The sequence below is a fragment of the Drosophila mauritiana genome, chromosome X (assembly GCF_004382145.1).
Source record: "Drosophila mauritiana strain mau12 chromosome X, ASM438214v1, whole genome shotgun sequence".
Lineage (NCBI taxonomy): Eukaryota > Metazoa > Arthropoda > Insecta > Diptera > Drosophilidae > Drosophila > Drosophila mauritiana.
The window spans coordinates 8,544,500-8,569,996 of NC_046672.1; the positions used below are offsets into that span (position 1 = coordinate 8,544,500).

Here is a 25,497-nt window from a genome sequence, read left to right on the forward strand (position 1 = left end):
ACTTTTGCATTTTCGGAATTGGTTTGTTTTGGTTTTTCGTTTTTAGTTTTTAAAGAAACTTGGTTTGGTTTGGTTTGTTATATAAGTAAATTGCTGTGTTCGGGCTTACGGTCGTCAAATGTCTCCTATATATTTGTATATATAAATATATATGTATATATATATACTATATATTTACATATATATCGTACTATATACCACACACATTTGCGTGTAAGTAAAAGTAGCTTGTTGCATAAATACTAATGTATAAATTGTCGGTTTTTGGTTTCTAATCTCTACTCAAGTATGATCCCACATACAAATACAACTAGGTTTTGCATGTACTGGTATATCTGTATATGTATATGTGTCTGTGTGTGGGTGTGGCTGTTGGTGTGTGAGTGTAAGTGTCGGCTGTACATATGTAGAATGTATGTACCGTTATCAATAATTAGTTAAACTGTAGCTAGTATATGTATTTGCCATATGTTGCTCAACAATTTCTTGTACCTCCCGCATTTTACGATTATTTTATTGGAGTTTTTCATTTTCATTTTCGATTGCAGTTTTCTCGTGATTTTCAATTATATATGTTTTGTTTTTTTTTTTCATTAGTCACAGATGTTTTTAGGCGCGCTTGTATGCTTTAATGAATTCAGCGTGTGTTGTATATTATTAATAATTCAATTTGTTATAGTAGAAAAAAAAAATATAAGTAAAAGGCAATTTCTTAGTATTTTTCAATTTTTTGTTGGTTTTTTTTCTGAAAAAATTTGTGCTTAATTTTGTAGAGATTTTCTTTCATTGCCTGCATTCTATTCGTTTAAAACAAAAAATGTTAAGATATTTTTTAGTTAAGGTTTTCGTGTTTTTTTTTCTTTAATTTTAATAATGTATAATATTTAGTTCAATAAATTCGTTACGACACATGGACTAAGACACAGCAAAAAATATTCATGCTTAATTTAGATTCAGTTTGTGTGATTTCTTTTTTTTGTTTTTTGTATTTTTCGTATTCATCTCGCATTTGATTTGTTATAATTGGTATTATGGCTTCAATTGCATATTATACTTCACATTTCGCGTCCTAAATGCGCTTGTAAATATTTGTCAATAATAAATGATGAAACAGCTTAAGAACTCGAGTTTTCTTTTCTTTTTTTTGCTATAATTTATGTTTATGTTTTCATTCGCGAATATTTTGCAAGACACCTACCGGTACCTAGTTTATCTGCCAGCTTCCAAATTTATAGTTATTTTCGAAATTCTTTGCTTTTGGGGCTAAACGTTCAACGGTTTTACGCTCACTGATAACATCCAATCGGTAGTTGGTAATTGTTAATTGGTAATCGGTAATTGGTAATCGGTATCGGTAATTTATAGATAATTTCGTATTTTCCGTATTCTCGGTATTCGGTTTTGATATGTTCGCTTCAAATGCGTGTCATGAAAATACATTTGCTTTGCTGATTCTGCAATACAACTTCATTTAATAAAAATATACAGTAGAACCAGGCTACTACATAAGTACATAGTTAATTTTTTTATCTATATGTATGTCTGTTGACTAAATTGGGCAAATATTTATGTTTTTACTTTAATTTGTCATTGGGCGTTGTAATTCCGTATTCGTTCGTAAGTGCAAAAACTTCATTTTTGAAACTGCATTTCATATTCGATTTTCCATATCCATTTTCTACCGTTTTGGTTTTTTTTTTCAATATTATTATTACAATAGTGTGGCCAAAGCTTATTGTCGGAAGCGTTATGCATTTTAGGTTTAGTTTTTCATTATTTATTCGGTTTTCTAACTTTTTTAATGTTTTGTATAAATATTTTCGTTACTCGTCAATTTCGTGTTGGAATAATGGAACTTTAAAATGAAATGGGAAAAAATGAAACGCAAAATGTAAAAGTTATCGAGTTTTTTTCTTTTTGGAAAACATGGTAAGGCTATTTTCGTAGTGTTGTTTGCTGTCATTTTCTCCACACTTGAGTTATTTGCGTTTTGAAAAATGAATATTTCATTTTGGTTCTTTGCTTACATTAATCACTAAAATTTATATTTGTTGTATATATTTTTCCTTCGATAAATGTATATAAATTTTTTTGTTCTGGTTTTCATTTCTTTTGGCGTAACTTTGTGTGAGCTGTGATTTTTTTTTTCGTTTTTTTAATGTTTTTTTTTCTGCCCATTCTTAGTTTTTCGTAAAGAAAATGTTTCAAAAAATGTTTAACAAACAATTCAATAGGCTTTACACGAAAAATGATGTGGCATTTACTTATACGTTATATAAATCAATTGTAAAATATATATATTCATATACTCGCTTGTTTGTTCTATGTTAGTTTTGTTGTATAATTAAATATTGCATTTGGTTTCGTTGAACGTCTGGACAATTTTTCATCTTCGCCGATTCGTCGATTTTTCCCCCGATTTCGCATCTACTTAGTGACATAAAGTTACAACTAGTAATAGTATATAGCTGTACGTATTTAAATATGAGTGTTTCATTTCCTTATATTCATTCCATTTCATCATTTCATTTAATTTCCTTGCCTTTGTTTCTGTTCCTTGTGTCGTGATTTTTGGCCCAAGGACGCGGGGGTTTCATTGCCCTGCTAAGTATGCTACAGAAATGTTCGAATAAACGAATAAGGATCGAATACAAATATTCACTCGCCGATTGAACGCTAGTTCCTATAAACCATTTATCATAATATCTTCGGTTGTTCTAGTTTGTTTCTCTATCCCTTTGACGAAAACCATTCCTTGCTTTTGTTTTATATAATTTACAAAAATTTTGATTTCAGTACCTGATTGCAATGGGTTTTTTTTCGTTTTTTTTTTCTTCTTTTGTTTTTGGTTTTGCTTAAAAAAAATACAGACACTTGTAATTGTTGTTGTTGTTGTTGTTGCTTGCTTTAGACATAATTTGAAGTACAATTCATATGTATACATATAGGTATATATTTTGTTCTAGTTTCATATTTAGGCCATAATTTGTGTTTTGGTTTGAATACGAAAACGCTTTCAAAAATTCTACAGGACATCGTAACTTTCTCCCACTGCCGCTGGCTGTTGTAAACTTTAATATGTAAATACACACAATTAGCTATGTTTTATGTTTAAATATTTGGTTTCCGCTACACTAACGCATCTGGAACCCAATGAGCAAAAGTATCTAAGACATATCCTGCGTTCTGGAAAATTGTTTCGCATTCCTACATCCGTTTTAGCACTACAATACAATTGGTTTCGGTTATTGTTGCTTTGTAAATATAGTCGATATATGTGTATAATTATGATCATTGGTTACAAGTACAAGACATTAAAGGAGGGCACACGAATCGAATTTGCTAACAATTGTTATTCCTATTTTCTCAGAGTGTCTAAGGGTTCAAAGTGCGACCGAGTTGGCTGAGATCGAAATGAAGAATTGAGGAATTGGTCTAATTTGTTAGCCCTTTTTTTCGTTCACAACCATGTAAAGAAGTTGGAGGGGAAGCAAGTTGACCAGGATAAAAGGTCCATTAAAGCCAAACAAAAAAAAAGGCTCTACGGGTGCTACACTCGAAAAAATCAACCTAATATAGAAATTTTCAAAAGTTTTGAATCCACAAAAATCCTACTTAAAAATAATATTAAAACAATTTGACTTTAGATTCTAGGACGCCATAGTTGTGCTGATTTTCGAAAATGTTTTCGAGTGTGTTAAGAGCTAATAAAAAATGTTTCAAAACTATTTGGAAACCGACATAATTCTCCATAGTTCTTATATCCCCGCAATTCCTGAACTATTCGCTGAATATAAAGGAGAAGATTGGAAGTATGGGCTTTATACTTTCTGGATTTCTGGCAAGGATTCTCTAGACGTATGTGTGTGTGTGTGTGTACGAGTATATGTATGTGTGTTGACTGACTTCTTCAATTTTATTGCTGTTTACGATTAAAGTAGTATCTCGATTCTGTCAATTGTTATTGCTTGTGTAATTGTAATTGTAATTGTAATTGTAATTGTTATGGTTTCGCTCCCATCGATTTTCTTTGTTAAATTAAGAATGAAAACTCAAACTTTTGTTCTCAAGGTTCAGGTAATCAATTTCTAGTCTTATCTGTTGCACTGAGTAGTCTGCGATTTTCCTCATTTTCATTTGCAATTTCATGTTCATGTTCTTGTTCTTGTTCTTGTTGTTATACTCATTAAAGGTATGTATACATATATAGGCATATGTGCGTGTGTATATATAATTTGTCAAATTTATTTACGTCATTAGTTGGATATAATAATTCGAACTATAAATATAATTACGCTTTCGTTCGTGTCAAAATGAAAACTCAGAACGATCAACAGATGATAATGGAACCCAGTTACGGTTCGATGCTTATAGATAATGTCTTGAGTTGAGTTGAGTTTGTAGTTGGTAGTTGGTAGTTCGAGTTGAGTTGCTGCAAACTATAGGATAAGTTTAGGGTCTATAAGTACCGTAGGTTGTTGTATTAGTTTCAGTTGCAGTTGCCAAGTTTAGTTAGTTTAGGTAAATTTGTGGCTGGATGAAACAGGTTGTTCTGCGTGAGTTGATTCGGTTTTTGTTTATGTTATTTAGCTTAGATTGGAGTTCAATAGCTTTCCCATCTTATTGTAGTTTGTCAATGTTATTAGGTTCTTAGGTTGTTTTTTGTTTTTCCTTTTTGGCTGCTGCAGTGCTAAAGTTAACTCTTTGGTTTTTCCGTTCATATTTTCATTTTTCCATCGAAGCTTTGATTTACCTCTCAATTGCTTTTTGTTTTCACTATAGTTTTGGTCAAGCGGTTTCGATCAATTGTTTCTATCATTTTGTTGTTTGTTGTTTTGCTTAATTGATTCAAAGGGAAGACATAACATTCTAGAAAAAGGTTCCTAACTGATTTCGGTTTCTCGTATCCTCGTAAATATATATAAGTGTATATTGTATATATTTTGTTCTGAGTATAATTTAAAGCATTCTTATATAGTTAAGTTTATATATATATATATATATAAGTATATATATGTATATATATGTTTTTGTTGTTAGACGCGCTTACTTCCATTTTTTCTTTTCTTGATGTGTAAATATCAATAACCGTTTTCTACAATAATACATTACATATTTCTTGGTGCCACTATATTATATAGTCATACGTATGTATATATATAAATATCCAAGTGAGTGGGTGTGAGTGTGTGTGTGTGAAGCTGGCCGAAGGACACCCATCTCCCGCTCCTTCGTCCTTCGTCCTTCGTCCTAGGCAGAAAGTATTCCCCATTTTTCAAGGGGGATGGTGTTCGATTATTACTGGGCAAGTGTTTGGAGGGTGCTAAAGTGCCTGTGCCTTTGGAGGTTGAGCCCAATGTTTAGAAACTTTTGTACCAGGCCTTCGAAAACTCGAAAACTCGAACTCGTTTGAACGAACCCTTGGGAAAGGACTTTCAACATTTTCGTGTAAAAAGCACAACGAAACAAATGTTTGTTCTACCCACAATCTGCTTAAATACGCTTCTTACTTATTGTGTTTTTGGTTTTTCTTGCTGTTGTTGTTGTTTTAGGAATGACACGCCCTTAACTTACATATCCATATATACTATAATATATTTTCATATATAATTTGTTTGTATTAGTTTTTATAAGACAACATTCAAACACTTAAGATGCTTCATCAAGTTAATAAATATTTTTTTCTTGTTTTTTTTTTTGTTCGTTTTGTTTTTTATTTTATCGTTTGTTAAAATATCAAAAGTGGATGGAATTATGTGATTCTAGTTATTACACGCACTATTTATGTATATATACATATATAATTTATATATATATATATGTCGTTCCTTGATAATACAATTCATTTGTCATGCTGCCTGAAAAAATTCGGACCAAATTTCGTTTTTGGGGGATCTTGAAGTTTCTCACGTGCTTGTTAAATATACAAAAATATCTGTAGATACTTTTTGCCGTAAAATGGTGTGTAGATATAATTGTTAAATGAAACCATTTTTGCAAAAAAATTACAAAATCAGGATTTCTCATTTTGGGGGGATGGATAGCTAGCTGAATGCTAAAAATTCAATTGAATATAGTTCATTCGCTTCATGGCACAATATTCAATAAAATATTGTCAGCTCGAAAATTGATATTCGATGAAGATTGCTGCTGGCAGATTGAATCGTAATTCGAATCGAAATCGAAATCAGAATCAGAATCCAAAGCCAAATCCAAATCCAAATCAATACTTCAGAGTTATCTATCGTATGAGTTTCGTTAAAGGTACTGTTACCATTTAGAATGCTATCTTTGTTCTTATAATGCTTTATTGTATAATTGGTTCAAAAGTTCGCTCAGTGTAGGCATGTGTGTGTTCGTTATTCCATTGCTGCGTGTAAATCGGGGTCACCAAACGCAGGAATTGGGGTCACAAGCAGTGCTCGCTTCAAATAACGCCAAACACATTCAATTTCAACTATTCTGCCAATTAATTAAACAAAAAAGAAGGATATGTCGTTGGTTTTTTGTTCGTTTTGGGGTTTGCTTGAATTTCTAGCAATTTTCGAATTTAGTTTTTAACTAGCGCAAAAAATTGCTCAAACTGCAGCTATTGGCTACTTTGCCTTTTGACTAATGTTGGAAAAAGCGCCTAAACAACTAAATTGACAGCAACATAAAGATATGTCTAAGGTTTTTCGGGTGTACGGCTCAACAAATGAATATTGTCAATATTTGTTTTTACTATCCTCGTTTGCTTCTCAAAATTTGTATAATATTTGTAAACGCTAAGTTGTATATTTTATAAATAATTCAATACGTACATATATGTAAAGCATATCAAAGCAAAACACACACACGCGCGCATCGAAACTAGTTGTGAGAAATAGGGGTTTTCAAAATCAAACAAATTAGTTACATATATGTATGTATATATCATCGATTCAAGACTATCACAGGCGGGAGGGGGCTGGGTTCTATCCGAGGGTTTGATGGACTGTTGGGGTTCTATATAAATCCAGGAGTCACCTGCTCCGAACAATTCAAACATATTCTTGAGGCATCATATATGCATGTATATAGGGTGCTGCCACAGAGTCTATATCATGTCTACAATATCCGAATATACATATATGTATGTATATCTGAGTTGTGTTCGAGTTGGAGTTTGAGTTTGAGTTTTGAGTTTTGAGTTTGAGTTTTGAGTTTGAGTGTGTGGCATGCAAGAGTTTTACTTATCGTTCGTTAAATAGTCTGCCGTTTGCGAGTAAAATGGTAAAAGGTGTAAAAAGCCTAAGGAGTACAGTCAGCAAAAATGGTATAAGTTGGTTTCTGTAGTTCACATAGTTATAAGTATGTAAATAGTTTAAATCTGCGCCATCCCGTTCGCTAAATACTATATATGTATGTATATGTGTATATATTATTAAATGTGTAAAGTTTGCCTAGCACAAATCAGAGTCGATTGAAAAGGTCACAAGGGTCGGTCAGATGTGGATAGACGAACAATTTCGATTAGCTTGGTTCTAGAGGAACATTTCCATATGCCTTTGCCGTAGGCTTTCTTTTAAAACTTCACACTTTGTTGTTTAATTAAATCGCATTAATCATTATTGGTGTTTGTCCTTAACCCTTGTGCTACAAACTAAATGCTGCCCTACAAAAGAAACGAGAATACAAATACACATGTTTCTTGTAAATTTGTTTAAATCATTTGTGTTTTGGTGTTGTCTTTAGTTTCGCTTTCGCTTCCGCTTTCCTTTCACTTCATTTCCGTTTCCGGTTTGCGTTCTTGGTAAAATTCCATTTGTTCGAGTTGCAATATATACACAGTGGCTACTTTTTTTGGCGCCCACTGTCCATATGAAATATATATGTGTATATATAATCGCTTAGTAAATTTTAAGTTAATTCAATTTTTACTTCTGAGGCAGCTTTTTTTAGTTTTCTGTTTGTTTTGTCGGTCGTCGATTCTCAAAGTAAATTCAAAAATCCTTGTTGAATACGAGTAGTATTGAGTAAACATATATATATATATATCGCTTCGAACCGCTCGAAAAAAATGTTTGCTGTGCCTTAAGTTTGCTCTTTTCTTTTTTTTTTTTATTGTATTGCACTCTGTATGTTTTTTAGTTTCATTAAAATGCCCAACAATTGTAATTTGTTATCGCTTTGGTTGCTTAAAGGGAGATTGTTTTGGTTTGTTATGCTTTCGTTTTTAACTATACAACATCAAAAATAACTCACATAAAATTCATTCAACATCTTATCGTTTAGGCTAATTTACACATGTATATGTCATGTATATATCATGTATATAAGGTGTATATAATTCATAAAACATTCTAATGGTAATATGTTTGTAAGTTTTGGGTTTGCATCATATCATATTTCATATATCATACTTTTCATCGATTCATCAATTGATTTTCATCGTCATACGTAGTCGTAGTCCTATATAGGTAGTATATGTATAAATATCGTTATCGTATTCGTAATCGTAATGCAATACAATAAGTTGACTGTATATTTGGTGCCCAAAAATATTGTTGTGTTCCTGCACTCGACCCCAAAAATGTTTCCCTATATTTTTTTTCCTTTTTTTTCGCACACTTTGCTTAGCTTACAAAATATCTGCTTATGGTTTACAAATCGTATCTGATTCTCGGGATTTCCACTAATCATTTTACATTGTTTATTCGCATTATTCATTTGCATCATTTGCAATCGCATTTTTGTTTAAAGCCATTTGACAACACAGGGAATTTGTTTATTGGGTTTTGCATTACGTTTGCTTGAAATGTCGATTATTTGTTCTCTATGGGGACTGGATAATCTATGCGTATTTGCTTTTTGGATTGGGTTTTGCTAGCACACCTCGTTCTTTCGGTTTCTCCTTACATCGTTGTCTGGTTTATCTGTCTTAGTGGTGTGGCAAAGTTTCTTGCAGTGTAGCTCGCTCCGATCTGGATACTCCTGCCCTCTAAATTGGTATCTATACACTAATATATATATATATATATATATATGTATATATATGTTACTTAAAAATTTGCCAAGGCGCGGAAAAGTTTTCGGTTTCTATTGGTTTTTTGTTTTTTTTTGGTTTTGGTCATATCTTAATTCGAATATACATGTATATATATATAATTTGTTATTATTATCGAGCTATGTATAATTGTGTTGTTTATTGTTAATTGTGTAAATTTTGTTTTCCATAATATTCGCTACACATAAAAATGTTGGTTTCATTTGCATTTCTCGTCGGCTTGCTGAACGCATCCTTACTATTTTTTTTTTTGAACAACCCCAGAGACAATTTATTTTGAATCGGCATTACTTGCTATGTTTTTTATTGCTCTATGGTTCTAAGACTAGTACCTATATCGGATATATCGATATATACCCACAATGCCATCTTGTTTTTCGCTACTAGTTAGTGTTAGTTTGTTAATTTAAGTTGTTTGGTTTCGTTTGCGCTGAGAGAAATTAGGAAGTTGGTTTTTCATGTTCATTAGCTTTAGTTTCTGGTTTCCTAGCTGTTCGGCTTTTGGTTTTGGTTTTGGTTTTTCGGTTTTAAAATTCTAGAAAAATAAAAGCTTTCTAATTGCTTCTGTTTTCATATGGTATCCTGCCGCTTAGCTCCTCCTCATATCCCGATCATATTCCCGATCCTAGCTTCCTTCTGGCCCAAACACGAAAAGCTTTTATTCGTTATCATTTTCGTTTTGTATTGCAATTTGTTGTTACTAACTTGTTTTGGTTTTGGTTTTGGTTTTGGTTCGCTATAAACTAGTAAATATGCATGTATATAATTTTTGTATCCATTACTTGGTTTTGTTTGGTTTGGTTGTCAAAAAAGGACTCACTAAATGTTACAGCACATCAATAAACAATTCATCCACTATCCTTATCGTTTTTCATTTGTCTATCATGAATCATGGCACTATAGTTTTAGTTTCTGTGTGATGTTTCCTCTATAAGACATATGCGCTTAGTTATAATATATTCAAAAACACTACACTCCCATTCGCACGCACCGAACATACACTGACAAAAAAAATGGTGAGCAACAATCGATCGAAGAAAACCATATTGGTGGTGTGTAAAACCGAAATCGAAAAACCAATCCCCATTATGGTGTATAAATATCCGGCACAGTGTGTAAACATTATGCAAAAAATTCACATTTCTCATTTTGTTTTTGGTTTTTTTTTTGTTTGTTTTTTCGTTCGTTCGTTTGTTTGGTTTTTTGGTAGCATAGTGTAAATAATTCCCAGTGATATGTACGCAAATTTAACACAACAACTCGACCAGGGAGTTTTTTTACATTGTTAGCCTCTCTTTTGGTTTTTTTGACATTTTTTTTTTGGTTTGGGAATCTACATATTTTCTAAACATTAAGATCAAGCGAAAAGCATTAAATGGTCGATGACTTAAATGCAATATCTGAACAGAGATTTTTTTCAGGCAAGAGATATAAATGCTTAAAAGTTAAAAGAAAAATCAAGGGTTTAATGTTCAGTATATTGTTTCATAAATTCTTTTTGGCTCGTTTTTATTTCTGGAGTTTTACAAAGTAATAAGGGGAGTACAAATTTCCAGATTTCCACACTAAATTACTTTTCAATCCCTGGTTTTCACTATATTTTAATTTACCTACATATTAATATATCGTTCACATAATTCACATAAGCTGAACACAACTCAATATTATCAACAATTGTTTCGTGAGTGTTAAGTTATTACACAAAAATGCTACGATGCTAAAGTGAAATTATAGTAACTTAAGCGTAAAACAAAAGTGTTTAAATACATAAATCATAAAATTGAGGAACTTGTTTGCTTTTCTCTCTTCATAGCAGGCAAATCATCAAATAGTTTAGTTTAGTTTTTAGTTTTTACTATTAGTATTAGGTAAAATGTTTTACTTGTCGAATTGCTAGATCGATTTTTAAAAGTGTTTAATTGATTTGCTTGCTTTAAGTTTCCAGTTTCTTTGTTTTTATCTTCAATATTATTCTGTTGTTTTTCATTTTTGATAATGTTCGGTTTTTTGTGTTCTGTTTTTGGTTTTTAGTTTTTGTTTTAGTTTTAGTTGTCGTGTGTGTATTGTAAACTTGCTTTTGATTACATATTGGTTGTGGTTGCTGTTGGTTTTCGTTCAGTTTCCATCGCTTAATGTTATTTATGATTTATCCGTATAATATATAATTCATTTTGTTTTTTTTTTTTTGGTAATTGATTGCTTGTCGTTTAGTGTTTCATTTTTTGTTATTTCTTATCAACTTGACATGTGATCTCCGTTCTACGCCCGCAAATAAATCCCGAAAAATTCTTCTGCTTTCATTTAAAAAGTGTTGTTTTTTAGTTTTGGTTTTGGTTTTGACCTACTGGAAGCCGAGTTACATAACTCCACTCGGTTTCAACTAACTCTTTACCTCGAATTTCGGTTTCCCATCGTTTCCGTTTTGTTTGTCTATAATAAGGCGAAAAATATCATCAAAAAATTGACGTACACTAGATTGTATTTCTGTTGTTCATTTTTTGTTTCTATCAATTATTGTTTTACATATATGTAAGTATATGTACGCATGTATAAATAATTTAGTAAATTTGTTTTGTTTTTTTGTTTTCATCGAACGTCTCCGCCTTTTGAATTGGGGACTGTCTATATAGGTTGAGTTTCTTTTATTTGAATTAGTTCTCTGGGGGGCAGAGACACCTTAAAAAATGTACTTCGCTTTAACTAAAATACGTAATATATTTGTTGTTGGTTTTGTATATGTCTGCTTGTATATGTATATATAGATATATGTCTTGTTATACATTTATATTAAAATAATTTGATGTATAAAGCGTTTGTTTGGGTTGTTTTTTTTCCTCTTGTGGTTTTGTTTTTTTTTCTTTTCATTTCATGCTTTCATTACCTTCGATTTATGTTAGTTACTGTGGCTCTTGTCTCGGAATTGAACTAAATGCAAGTATGATACAAGTCGAATTACGATTTACTGAACTGGGCAAACCATGAGGGGCGGGGTGGGGTGTTTGAAGGTGTTTGGAGGTGTTTGAAGGTGCCTGTGGGTGGTGACTGATGGCGGGGTGGATGGAGTGGGTGGTGGAGCAGGAGGCGTTGTGTGCTCGGTGTGGTGTGTGTGTTGTGTGTGGTATTTAGTGTGTAGTTAGCTAGCCAACGTGACCTTGACTCATTTGATTGTAGACATATACTCGAATCTATATATCTGCACGTTCAATATGCATATCGTATATGCATGTCTAGAGGTTTATGTCTTACATCCGCACGAAGTGTGTGTTTTGTTTAAGCGTCGCATCGAGGAACAAAATCAGCCAACAAATTCAGCTTCAAATACTTCGATATACATAATCGTTAATTGTTTATCGGTTATCGTGAATCCTGAATCCATAGCAAGTACATTTTTTTACATTTACTGGCTTGGCTTTTGAGCAAAAGTCTCAAAAATATCTCGCTTTTGTTTGCATTTCGTTTCATTTATTTTGACCACAAAAAAAAAAGAGTAACAAAATTAATACACTTGACCGAACTAATCAAATAATTATCGTAAAAATAAGGTGGACAATATTCAATATGCTACTTTCGTAATAAATCTAAATGGTTTTTCCGCTCTTCGAATTTTCCACATCGATTGTATAAAAAATCTTTGGCAGCATCTTTATCAAAAGGTTCGTCCTTCATTCGCTTGATTTCTCAATTTGATCTCGCCAGTCATCGACAATATATGTATGTATATAGAGTTTCATAATCATAATTATAATTATAATAATAATCATAATAATATGCGTGTGTCGATTGGGAATTAAAATAACTACAAGTATATCGAGTGATTGAGAAACATGTGTGGTGTTCTGTTTTGTCTGTGTAAATTTGGATACTTCCTAATTAGTTGTTCAGGTTTTACTTTCGTTTTACTGAGTTCGCTGAGTTGCAATAGAGTGAAGTAAAACCATAAAGTACGGGGAATACGAATCGAAAATTAATGTATATATACTCGTAATATTCGATACAAATGTTGTTGAACTATTGATGTATAGAGTTGAGGTGGAAAGCTTTCACTTTGTCACAATTTGCAGCGCGTAGGCAACTTAGAAAATTCTCATTCCTCACTTTCATTTGTGGTTTTTTTTATTGCTTTTTATGCAGCTTCGGCATTGAAAACTAGGGCGCAGTGGGTGGCGGGGGTAGGCGGAGAAGGGGGTGGGAGGGCGGCCTTGGTCAATATTTGTCAGTCGGTATTAGTTGTTAAATGTTAAATGTTTCATGGCAATTTGTCCAAATCTGCGTCCAATCCTTGTGCTGCTAATTACTATTGCATCGGCTTGGGTTTCGTTTCCATTCAATTCGATTTGGGTTTCATAATTGGTAATAATTAATTAGTAATTAGTAGTTGTCGCTGACTAGTGGTAGTACCGCCCCTCTCCTGGCCACGCCCCCCTTCTGGGCCATTCGCTAATCGTACATAACTGTATACATAATACAAATATATACAGGTGTGTAAATATATATATGTATATATATGTATGTATATATTTTCGCTAGAAATCCTATAGTTTATACGTAGTTAGTAAAATGTTATCGTCGTTAAGTTGCGTAATCTCAACTAAATTGTAAATTTGATTTAAACTTAAGCACATTTATGTTTATTTGGTTTTTTCATTTTTAAAATTTGTATGCCATAGGAAATAAATTTGTTGTTTTCTTCTTCGTTTTGTGTGTTTGGTGTGGTAAAGTTGTTTGTTTGTTTGTTTTTTGTTTTAAAAATCATATACAATTTCACATAATATCATTTGCTTATCCAACCTAAAACTTAAATTAAAATTCATAATTCATAATTTTCGTTAAAGCAACAATTGACTTTTTCCATTTTGTGGTTTCAACAAAGAGAGAGGAAATAAAAATAAAACACAAAATTAATATAGTAAATGTAACCTCTTAATGTTGTGATCGTTTAGTTTGTAAAATAAAAGCGCGTGGAATTACAATTTCATTTGAGGGCTTTCCATAAAAACTATAAACAAATGTAAAATGGTATTTTCATTGGATTTTTGTTTTTCCTTTGTTATTTTTTGTTTCGTATTTCTATAACAGTTTTCGAGTTTGGTTTTGCTTGATTAGGTGTTCGCAGAAATTCAGAAAATTCTGCTGACTAAGACAAAGATAAGGACAATCAATTGGGAAACATGAAGTTTAAATCGAAATTAAACACAATCAAGTAAAAAGTTAAAGGTAAACATACATATACAATACAAATACGATTAGGATTAAAAACAATTCTTTTGGTATACTTTGCATTTGAGTGTTTCCATTGTCTTTAGCAAAATGTTTCATCTTAATACTTCCGTAGTTAATGCAGCGCGACAAGATTAAAAGTATTTATGCGAAAATGGAAAGGAAGTTCAGGTGGTTTAAGGAAAGGTGCTCGCTCAACCGAAATCCTGGCGATTTCGCGGTAAATTCAATTCATAATCTATAACAGTTGTATTGGGGCCTAAGTTGTAATAAACGAAATGCGAAAACGTAATTAAAATTAAAAATTATATATTTCAACAGCCAAATTGTTTCACAAAAAATTGCATTTTTTACCCTCTCTCTCTCTCTATCTCTCTCTCTCTCTTTCGCTCTTGCTTGGTATCATTTCGCATTTGTAAGATCCTCTCGTCTACCATCAACAACTTTGGGGTACATAGTGTTTAAATATAATGTGTATAGTAAAATGATTATAATTTCAGTGGTATAACATAAACAGAAGCGTTTCACATTGGCCCTCGCAGTTTGTTGTTATTTATATAGATTACACTAGATCATGATGATGTAAACAGAATTGTGTGTGTAGCCTCACAATGTAACAACGTAAAAACTAAACAATAATAATAATTAATAATAATGACAATAGTACATGATGGTTAATGCAAATGGTGTGATACTTCACGATCGACCACAGTCCATTTGCTTGGTATTTAGTACAACTCAACATTTAACATAAACCAAACACGCTTTTTATGCTCTTGTGTTGTATAAAATAGGCTTAAACTAGCAATTAAAATTAGAAAAATGACAAGAATTAAAACAGTTTTTAGCTCCGCGCCGCATTGTGGTACACAAATGCCAATGATGGGATTAACATAGATTTTTGCTGTTTAAAACATTTAAAAAAGGAATCGAAAATAGTTTCGAACACAACTAACAAATAACAGGACATTCACAATACAAAGGATTCGTTTCGTTGTTATGCTTAATGTATGGGTGAGTAGGGGTGTATGTGTGTGTGTGTGTGGGTGTCACATATTAATGTAGATGTACACGTTGTGGATGTATATGTATATAATAAATGTGGTTGTTACAGCCTATAAAAAATAAGTTGCTTGCTTCGCTTTGCTTTCTCGCCCAACTTCGTTTAAATTAATCGCCACTTGTTGTTCTACCTAACGCCTCTCACATGATAAAATTCACACAATTAAAAAATGTTATTTTGTATATAGATAAATAATAATGTCTTGGGAGTAAACCAGCCTTATATTGTATTACAACGGGAAAGAAATGTTGCATGTATCCGTACACATATATATATTTATATATATATATATCATCTTAAATGGTTGTCTATATCGTCTATATAAATCGTGAGTGTTTTTGGGTGTTGTTTTGCTTTGTTTTGTGGTGTATGTGAGTGTGTTTGTTTGTGTATTGCATTTGTTGTTTGTTTATAAGCAAAAGGAATATCGTTTGTTTTTTTTTTTGTGTGTGTTTTGCTTCTTTAACAATGTATATAAGAACTTAACAGATACGCGTATTTCATCTCTGTAGGTTTAATCAAATCTGATGTATTAGTTATTATAGTTGTTGGCCTAATGCAATCTGCATTCGTTTTGTTTGGTTTTTATCTTCTTGCTTACAGATTAATTTGTATGTTGAGTTCTTGTCTGTAGTTCATGTCGGATCTCTGTCGTGAAGAACGCACTTAGTTGATACATATCGAATGTATTCTCTGGATCTATGAATCTCTAGATCTCTGGGTCTCTGGGTATCATATCTGTCGTGTGGTGTGGTGTGTATTGCCTCCATTCGTTCCGTCATCCTCCGTCCCTCGCTATCCCTATATGCCTAACTCCCTACGCTTCTCGTCCTGCTTTGTATATTATATGGCAAAGTCATATAGTCATAGGATTTCACATATATGTTTAAGATATATATAGTTTGTTTTGTTTTTTGTTTTGTTTTCATATACTCATATAGATTTATATATAAATAGATATCACCTTATATAAGCAGCGTAAGGAAAAACCTAAACAGTTTTTGTTATTTTCTGAAATTGTATCTTAATGTTTTGGTTTCAGTTTGAAATCGAAATAAACTACTTAGATTTCATCTTCTTCTATAATTATTGCCTGTACGCGACCTCTGATGACGCCCTCAACAAATTGTTTACTTCCTTATTTGTTAGCAAAAACCTGTGCACAAAAGTTGCACATTTTGCTAGATATACATAGATGTTGTATACTAGGTGTAGATATATATATGCGTGTTTCGTTTTTTTTTTCTTGTTTTCGTTTTTTAGAAAAAGATTCTGGAAGGGTATGCACAAAAAAGCTAATCGGTCGATATAACAATATATATGTCTATATAGATAATAAGTAACATGTAAAGTAGTTGTGTTTGTGTGAGTGTGGCGTGTGTGTGTGTGTGAGTCTGAGTGTGTTATGACAATTTTAACAAGAACAAAAATTCAATTAAAAAGGAATACAATCAAAAACAATATAAAACGAGTTTTTTGTTTTTATAAACGTTTTGAAAATATCCGAAGTTTTCATGTCGATTCTTCTTGTTTTTCCACTTTTTTTTGTTGTTATTCGTTACACTAAGTATTTTGTTTTGTTTTTCCTTGTTACATTTGTTGATGTTTGTTTTTTTTAGTAGTAGCGCTAATTGTTTTTAAATTAGAGATCAAAAATAGTATTTGTTGCATTTTGTTTATCATCTGTTATTGGTTTGTTGATTTGTTTTATACGGTTGCAGCGGCAACGTTTCTTGTGTTTCTTGTGTTTAAACAAAATGTGTTTCAAGTCGCATTCCTCGCATTGCATTTGCATCCAACTGCACTGCACATACAGCGACTGTGTGCAGCCGCAGATTCGACCAGCTTTAAGAATTCGAACGTTGATAGGGGACAGATCTACAGATAAACGAAAAAAATAGGAGCTCGACCTTTTCATTTTCACGTATTCGTAGTTATTCGTTCGTATTTAGTCTATTAGCATTCCCCACATACACATATTACATTTTGTTTTATACATATATGCCCATTTGGATAGTTGCATCTGCTATCTGCATCTGTTGATAGTGTCAATGTCTTAGTTTATCCTAATTCTTGCTTTTCGGTTCTATTAGATGACTGACGTTGTTGTAGTCAGTGGTTGATTGATGTTGCTGTTGCTGTTGCTGTTGCTGTTGCTGTTGCTGTCGATGAGGCAAATGTTGCTCATGCTACTTATCCTGCTTATCTTGTCCATTTGACTGTTGCCATTGCAGTGTACGGTGTGTTGACTCCTTGCCAAGTTGTTTAGGTTGCTATTGCTATTACTGTTGCTGTTGCTGTTGCATATGGTGTTGCTATTGCTGCTGTTTGTTGATTGCTGCTGCCGTCGACATCCGTATATCTTGCCCGACGAGTATTTGTAGTTATATTTGTTCATATCGACTGATGGACGATTGTTGCGCGCTTTGATTTGCAATCAGTGAACATAGAGGGTGTTCAGGACTAGAACATGATGATTGTTCTTTGCCAGCGTAACCACATAGCCCTCGGATGTGATTTTTAGTCCGCAGCAGCGGGAGACCTGCAAAGGTATCATTGTTAGCGTATTACTCCGCACAGCATTCGGTTCGAAACCACATCAAATCAAGACTGCTGCGGAATTCCAAATCAATTATGCAAAATTCAAAATATCTGCAACATTCATTTACCTACGGCTAACTACCATTCCATATAGCTATATACTCACCTTTACATGTGGACACTCGAACTCGGACTGAAGGGCGCCCTCGCGCGAGTAGCAGGCGACGTGGAAGCGATTGCCGTGCGAGTCGCCGATGAGCACGTCCCCGGCATTCGATATATCAATGCCATTGGGGAAGCAAGTGACCTTCTCGTTGCCAATGCGATAGAGGAATGTGCCGTCGTCCTGGAAAACGGCCACGCAATGGCCTTTAAAGTCGCACACGTAAAAGTCGTTGTCTGGTGGGAAAATCAACAGCGTTGAATTATTTGATCAACTAATCCTCGGGATGGAGTAAGTTGCTCACCTCGTATGGCGATGTCGGAGGGCTCGCGCATATAGTCGCTGCAGTCGAACCAGCGTACCAATTCGCCCTCCTCGGAGATCACAAAGACGGTGGGCGACACGCTATCCACAGCCACGATGTGACCCTTTGCTGTGACAGCCAAGCCAGCGACGATATCAATGTATCTGCGGATGAATGCAAATTTGTGTTATTAACTTAGTTCCCTAATTGTTTAGTTTTTATATTTATATTTACCTGATAGCTATCTTGCGCATAAAGTGTCCGCACTTGGAGAAGATTTGCATGCGAGAACGCTCGTTTCCACGATCGCAGACCACAAATTTGCCATTGTTATGCATCACGGCCACCTTGCGCGGATACCAGAGCTGGCCCTCCTCCTTGCCGGCCACACCGAACTGGAACTTAAGGGCACCCATCTTGTCGAAGACCTCGATGCGATGGTTGTTCGTGTCCGCCACGATGATCTCCTCGTCGACGCCCAGGCAAAATCCATGGGGTGAATTAAACTGGCCCTTGGCGGTGCCCAGTGAACCGAATTTGCAACGAATCTGCATCGGAGTGGCCTTGTTCCGGCCGGTGACCACACTGGTGGTGCCCGGCGCAGCCACGGCATGGAAGTTATTGAGTCCCATGTCCTCCACGCCACCAACGATTGGATTGAGGGACTGCAGGCTGGGCGATGTGGCCGGTGGCATGCAGAAATCTGATAAAAAATCAATTTCCGTTGAGGATCCGTCTAACAAAAGCCCATCATCTGTGAGTTGGTTGTGGGATTTCGTGTGTTGTATGTTGGTATTGGTAGAGGTTTTGGTGTTGTGGGTGTGGGGTATGCATTTGGTGCGAGCAGGAAAAAAGGAAAAAGAAAAAAACAAAAAACAACTTAAAGATGTAAGCAAACCGAAAAGCAAAACAAAACGAAAAGAAAGCTTAATCTATTGGAAACTCTATCAAGAAACTCACCATTGTTGTTGAGTCCCAGCTTGGCCAGCGCCTGGAGATTGTTAAGCGCCCGCTGGTCGCCCGATAGGATGTCAGCCAAAGTAATTGGCTGCGTGGGAGTGACCGCCGATGCCGGCATTACGGCCTGCGATTGCTGTTGATGCGCATGCGATGCTCCCACAACGGCTCCACCAGTCACGGCCGAACCACCCGGCACTTGGGCCACAACATTCGGAACAGGTCCGGCTGCTCCTCCTCCAACAGCCAGTGCATCGTTGAGGGTATCTGGCATTGTTTCCGTCAAGCTGGCCAGTCGTGAGATGTTGTACTCCAGCATGCTAAAACTAGGTGGCGGACCACCGGCGCCCAGGCCATTGATGGATATATTCGGGCCGGGACCAGCGTTGAGATTGACATGTCCAGCCTGCTGGACAATTCCCTGCGGTGCAACGAGCTGCCCCAACTGCTGCGGCATGGACTGGGCCGATGTTGGCTGGTGCAGCCCCTGTTGCTGTTGCTGCTGCTGCACTTGGTGTTGCTGGTGCTTCTGCTGCTGTTGCACCTGCTGCAGTACCACCGCCGCCTGTTGCTGCTGCTGCTGCTGTTGCTGCTGCTGAGACTGCTGCTGGGCAGATGGCAATTGCTGTTGCGATGATGGCTGCGGCGGCGAGTCCATCATGGAGAAATTGGTCATCACCGAGTTGGTGTCGCCATCGAAGGAACTCTGCAGCGAGGAGGGCAGCGAGATGGGGCTGAATACAGCTGAGGTCAGGCGCCCTTGGACAGAGGAGCTGCCCCGATGGCCGACAATCAAATTGTTCGAGTTGTGTTGATGCTGCTGTTGTTGCTGCAACTGAAGCTTTTGCTGCTGCTGTTGGTGCTGCACCTGTTGTTGTTGCTGCTGCTGCTGCTGCTGATGCTGCTGTTGCTGTTGCACCTGGTGCTGGTGCTGATGTTGTTGCTGTTGCACCTGCTGCTGCTGTTGCTGTTGCAGCTGCTGGGTCATCCCCAGCTTCTTGGGACTAGAGTCAATGTGATCCGTTTGAAATTTGCCAAACATCTCCCTGGCGAATTGCTCGAACATCTCTGGCTTCGAGTCAAACTGCAGTTGATAGTTGACATCGCACTTGGGCGTCTGCTCCATGAGATTCAAGCACTGGGCACTGATGATGGGCTTCAGCAGCAGAAACTCAATGGAATTGGCCTTTTCGACAGCCCGCTGGCCGAACTGAGCAGCGTGCTGCAGCTTTCCCATCGTGTTCTCCATACTCTGCATCAGATCCATGATCTTTAGCTCGCGATCCGAGTGCAGGCGTCCCAGCTCGTTAAGCATCTGATCCTTGATCGATTCTAGCATACGCTTGTAGGACTTGTAGGCATCCTCGATTTGCTGCCGCACAGTATCGTGCTGTGACTGGAGTTCGGTGAGGGCACTGCCCAGATTGCTACCCGCATCGTTGCAGTAGTCGGCCTTCTTGAGCGTATCACTCAGAGTTTCCTCGAGATCGGCTCGCACCGCCTGCTCCGCCACCGTGGCCGTCTCATAATGATGGTCGCTGCCCTTGTGATCGCTCAGCAGGCAATCATTGCACGTGGGCACCTGGCAGGTGAAGCAATAGTACTTGAGATTCTCGCTTACGTGCTGGCGGCAGAACACTGGCTTGTGTATGATCAGCTTGTCGTGGACGTTCTTGGTTAGATCCTCGATGCGCACAACATGGTGATTTTCGAAGCAACGCATATACTTATGGGCGTTATCGCAGCCATTGCACAGAAAGTTGGCGCAGTCGTTGCAACGCGAAATGGCCTCCTCTTTGCTCTTGCACGACGTGCACACAATGTGCTCAGACTCCAAATTGGAGAGGTCCAGTATATTGGTCACGATATAGTCGCAGGGTAGTGCCTTGATCCCCTTGGGTCCCAGCGGTGTCTCCTGCTTGCACACGGGGCACTCGATGAGCAGAGCGGACAGACGGTGGTGGTGCTCACTGCCATCGAACGAAGACGAGGAGCAGCTGTTGGGCGAGCTGGCCGCCATCGTGTCCTTCGATACCACTGACTGCAGGCAGTCCTCACAGAATACGTGCAGGCAAGACAAGATGCGCGGCATCACGAGGCGTAAGCTGTGGGCAAACAAGTAAACCGGTTGATCAGCTTTAAAATGCCATCACAAATTCAGGATTTACATTCATAATAATAAAATCTTCAATTGCGTTTAGAGCAACTTAATTGGAATTGAGTTTAGGAGATGCTACTAATGATCTAATGATCAACCCTCTCACCTGCACAGCTTGCATAGCTTATCCCCATCCTTGATCATTAGGCCGCTGCACGAGTCCTCCAGCGAGTCCAGCTCGGTGACGCCGTGGCTGCTTAGCTCCTGGCTGCTCCCGTTGCTATCCACATCCACCACCAGGCCCAGTCCGGATGAGTTCGAATCGTCTAGCAAAGCGGATGGTCCTGCAATGGCTGTGGAGCCCGTCGATGAGATGGAGGTCTCCGAACCAATGCTCGAAGAGCTGGTCACATCCAGACTGCCAACATTACTGCTGCCCTTGCCGGTGTCCGTATCGGTGCCCGACCCAGAGCAGGAACCAGAGCTGGAGCTGGAGCTGCTAGAACTGGAGCTACTGCTGCTCGTGTTGCTCACATCGATGTCCTCCAGCACCGATGAGTTCGAGGCATCGTCGCTGAGAACGGTTTTCAGATTGGGAATCCCCGGAGGACACGGATCGACCGTGTCAACCGCCTGGACAGGCTCCTCCACAGTAGTCATTGTCCTACAAACGAATTAACTTTGATTGATCAGGAAAACCAGTAAAGCCGGGAAGCGCAATGGCACATTTTGCAGCGAATATTATTCTTGAATGGCTAATCAATTAAGAACATATTCATTCAGCATGTGGTAAACTACTCACCTTTTTTCTTTTGGCGCTTCTCTGATACAACAAGTTCTTGTCTTTTGTCGATTCAATGGATTCCTTTTGTTTTGTTGTCTTGGGCTGCCTTTCCTGTTTCCTGATTACTGATTGCTATTCCGTATTTCGTATTTCCTGGCTCCTAAATCCTGGCTCCTAAATCCTGGTCGCTGCTTCCTTTTCTAGTCCTTTGCGCTTGCTTGCATTTATTGCTGATCCTATTCCTAATCCTGATACTAATCCTGCTGCTGCTGCTGCTGCTGCTCCCTAATGTCCCTCCGCTCTCCCAACAGGTCCATTCCAATTGAGGTCCCTTCTATCGCCGCAAAAAAAGGCCAACAGTAGTTCGTTTCGCCGGGGTAAAAGTGAGCGAAGGACCTTCAATCCACGCGCACGCACACACACACACACACTGACGCACAACAAACACCCCTTCTTCTCTTCCGCTTACTTAAAATGTATTGCAAATTTGTAAAAATTTGCGAGCCTCCTTCGACTTTCGGCTTATGTTAGTTTTTTGGTTTTTGTTTGGTGTTTTCGATTGTTGTTGCTGATTCGCTGCTTGTCTTACTTTTCTATATTTTTAGATATTGCCGAATAATTTTTAAAGCATTTGGAAACTATGTATTGCGGTGATCCTCCAGGTTAATGTGGCTTTTCTTTTGCTTCTTCTCGTTCTTCTTGTTCCACAAGGACGAAATAAAATTAAGGACGAACGAGGAGACGACAACAAACACTGACGAAGAACACGGCGATGCAAATTGGACGACAGCGCCGCTCCTATTGGTATTTTACAAAATAGATACAAAAATCACGTTAATCGTTGGCTAGAAATTTACAAAAATGTATAAAAAAAATAAATATAAAGCCGAAACAGAATATTAGTTCTGCAACGCAGAGCCAAAGTAAACAAACTAGCAAATATAGACGAACCTAACTGACATTAAATCAAATGAGCCATTTGTTTTTTACCCAATGTATACCCTTTCCATACGCAGGGCAACCCCCTTTGACAACGCATCTGGCTTATGCAACAGCACACACACACACACACACACTGCTGCATACTTTCCGGATGTTAGCAAAGTATCTTGGCCATTTTTCAGACAAATTCTATCTGCAATAAAAATAACTACTTCAAGATTGGGAATAATTAACGTTACTCAACAAGAATTAAAAGTCAGATTCCTATTGATATATAATAGGTAATACTTTTGCTATTCATTTTAAAGTCCTAAGTCAGTTAAGAAAAAAATATATAAAAATATGATTCATTTTGAAAACTTGTTGATTCCCAAAATTGCATTATATAGTGAAATATCTATATTTTTATGTCATCATCTGCCAATAAGAATTGTTGCTTTCTTCCAATTTGACTGCGACGCGACCTTAGGCGTAGAACGCTGTGTATATTTGTATAACGCTTTCCCATGAAGTCTAATTTGAATTAATATAGCCGGCAAGAGTTTCCAGGATGGAATTTAATAATGCCGTTTTGAGAGTTCAATGGAAAAAAAAGAATAAGAACTAGCAACATTGATTTCGTGCTATGAATTTGTTTATTAATTTCTATGTTAGGACATTAATGGAATGAGTGGGGGAGGGGATAGTAGTATCGGTTTCATTTTGCGTTAAGTTTACGTTACGTTGTTCGCCGTTATGTGTAGCTATGCGACACACACACACACACACGTCAAGTTCTTCTTTACTCCTTCTTACTGTTTTTGCTACCCGTTCACGCAGGCGCGTTCGTAGTGATGACCTTTCTAGCCATTTATCCGCTAGTTGCGCAAAAAAAAATAGCTGCCCTAACAAGGACAAGCTGGGCCACAAAGTCCTTGAACCAACTAATTCAATTGGGGCAAGGCCTAATTGCCTAAATAAATACGTTTAAATCAGCGGAAGTGAGCGGTAGTTTAAAATCTACTTTAGTTTTGTGCCCTCTCCAAACACTCGCAACCAAACACCCACATGCCGAATCAGCTGCATACACACAGACACAAGCGGCCACAAGCGAACACACGTGGTAAACGGAATTTAGTGCCGCTGCTTTGCCCCTTTTTTTCACTGTTCTGGTTTATTTTGCTTTACTTTATCGGACCTGGATGATTTTGTTGGTCCCCCTATCGACTTTGTCAATTCTGCGCCGCAGCTGATATTTTCTTGTCCATTTCCACGTACTTTTTGATTTATTTCACTTTCAAATGTGTGCCGCTCTCTCTCTTGCTGCTCGCAAACGGTTATTTTCGAGTGCAGCGCTGGCTGGGCTGCGAAAGAGATAGAGGAGGAGCGATAAGCGAGTGAGGGAGAGCGAAAAATCGGTTCTGCGAAGAAAAGTTCTCAATTTCGTTCGTATTGGTGTGCGCAAGCTCACTCAACGCGGCAAAAAATGAAATACGAAGAAAAACGGCACCCACACGTACAGAATACAAAAAAAAAACACACTAACACACACCATGTGAAATTAAAACTGAATTCCCTTTTTTCGGATTTCGGAATAAACACTATTCTTGACTGACCAGACAAACTGTCGTCGAATTGAAAGTAATAGTTGGTGGGCGGGGTGGTGGTCAGGACAACACTCGATGGGGTCGCGGGGTGACAATCGAAAAAGGGGGGGGGGGGGGGGGGCGTCACTGCCGTTGTCCTTGAACGCAAAATTTCCACTTGACTACCGCCCAGGTGGTCGTGGTCAAAAGGCACTCAAACACACACGCCCGCACATGCATACACACACACTCTCACACACCGAACAGCAGACAGGAGGCGAAAAAGGTCCTTGAAATGCCTGAACATTTCGCTGTCTGTTCGGCGTTGTCAGCTTTTAGTGTCTAATTCAAAGCGCTAACTGCCTTTTTCGCAACTGTCACCACCTTATAGTAGTTTTCGTTTTCACGTTTTTTTTTGTTCTTTTTGTTTTTTGCTGCTCTCTTTTGCTTGTTACGTTACGATTTTATATTTGCCCGTCACACACAAACGCCTACACGCAGGAACACAAGAGAACACTATACACCACAGGCAGTTATAGCTACAGTTACCGTTATTCACTGATTCAGCGAATTTAGCACGCTGTGGGACATTAAAAACAACCAGAAGACCGCCAATTTGATTGGAGTCGATAATTATTGGATTAAACAAATAATTACTTTACTGCTCCCGTCGAACTTTTGTATGCAGTGCAGCTAGGGATGCTAGATATATATTTCAGCACAGCCACATATCGATAGTCTTTGAAAAGTCTGGCCCAGCGTACCCTGACATCGATATCTGAACACGCTTATTGTTCGTTAAATATTTATTTTAAGTTTCCATTTTGCCCACATC

The 25,497-nt window shown here is 37.0% G+C and overlaps 1 protein-coding gene across 3 annotated transcripts; it reads right to left on the reverse strand.

Annotated features, from left to right (window-relative positions):
• Positions 1-17,724: 17,724 nt before the first annotated feature.
• Positions 17,725-25,396, reverse strand: LOC117148741 (E3 ubiquitin-protein ligase TRIM33). Of its 3 annotated transcripts, none has more exons than XM_033316310.1 (8): positions 25,320-25,396; positions 22,174-22,953; positions 21,538-22,035; positions 19,277-21,378; positions 18,551-19,070; positions 18,317-18,480; positions 18,016-18,248; positions 17,725-17,850 (listed from the first exon to the last, which is right to left on the reverse strand). In XM_033316310.1, exons 3-8 carry the CDS (start codon positions 22,029-22,031, stop codon positions 17,746-17,748), a joined length of 3,618 nt encoding a protein of 1,205 aa, XP_033172201.1. In that variant the 5' UTR covers positions 22,032-22,035; positions 22,174-22,953; positions 25,320-25,396; the 3' UTR covers positions 17,725-17,745. The 3 variants fall into 3 exon arrangements, with proteins under 3 accessions (XP_033172201.1, XP_033172202.1, XP_033172203.1); XM_033316311.1 differs by having other exon boundaries at positions 21,538-22,037; positions 22,175-22,953; positions 25,212-25,362; XM_033316312.1 differs by having other exon boundaries at positions 18,551-19,019; positions 25,212-25,362.
• Between the last annotated feature and the right edge of the window lie 101 nt (positions 25,397-25,497).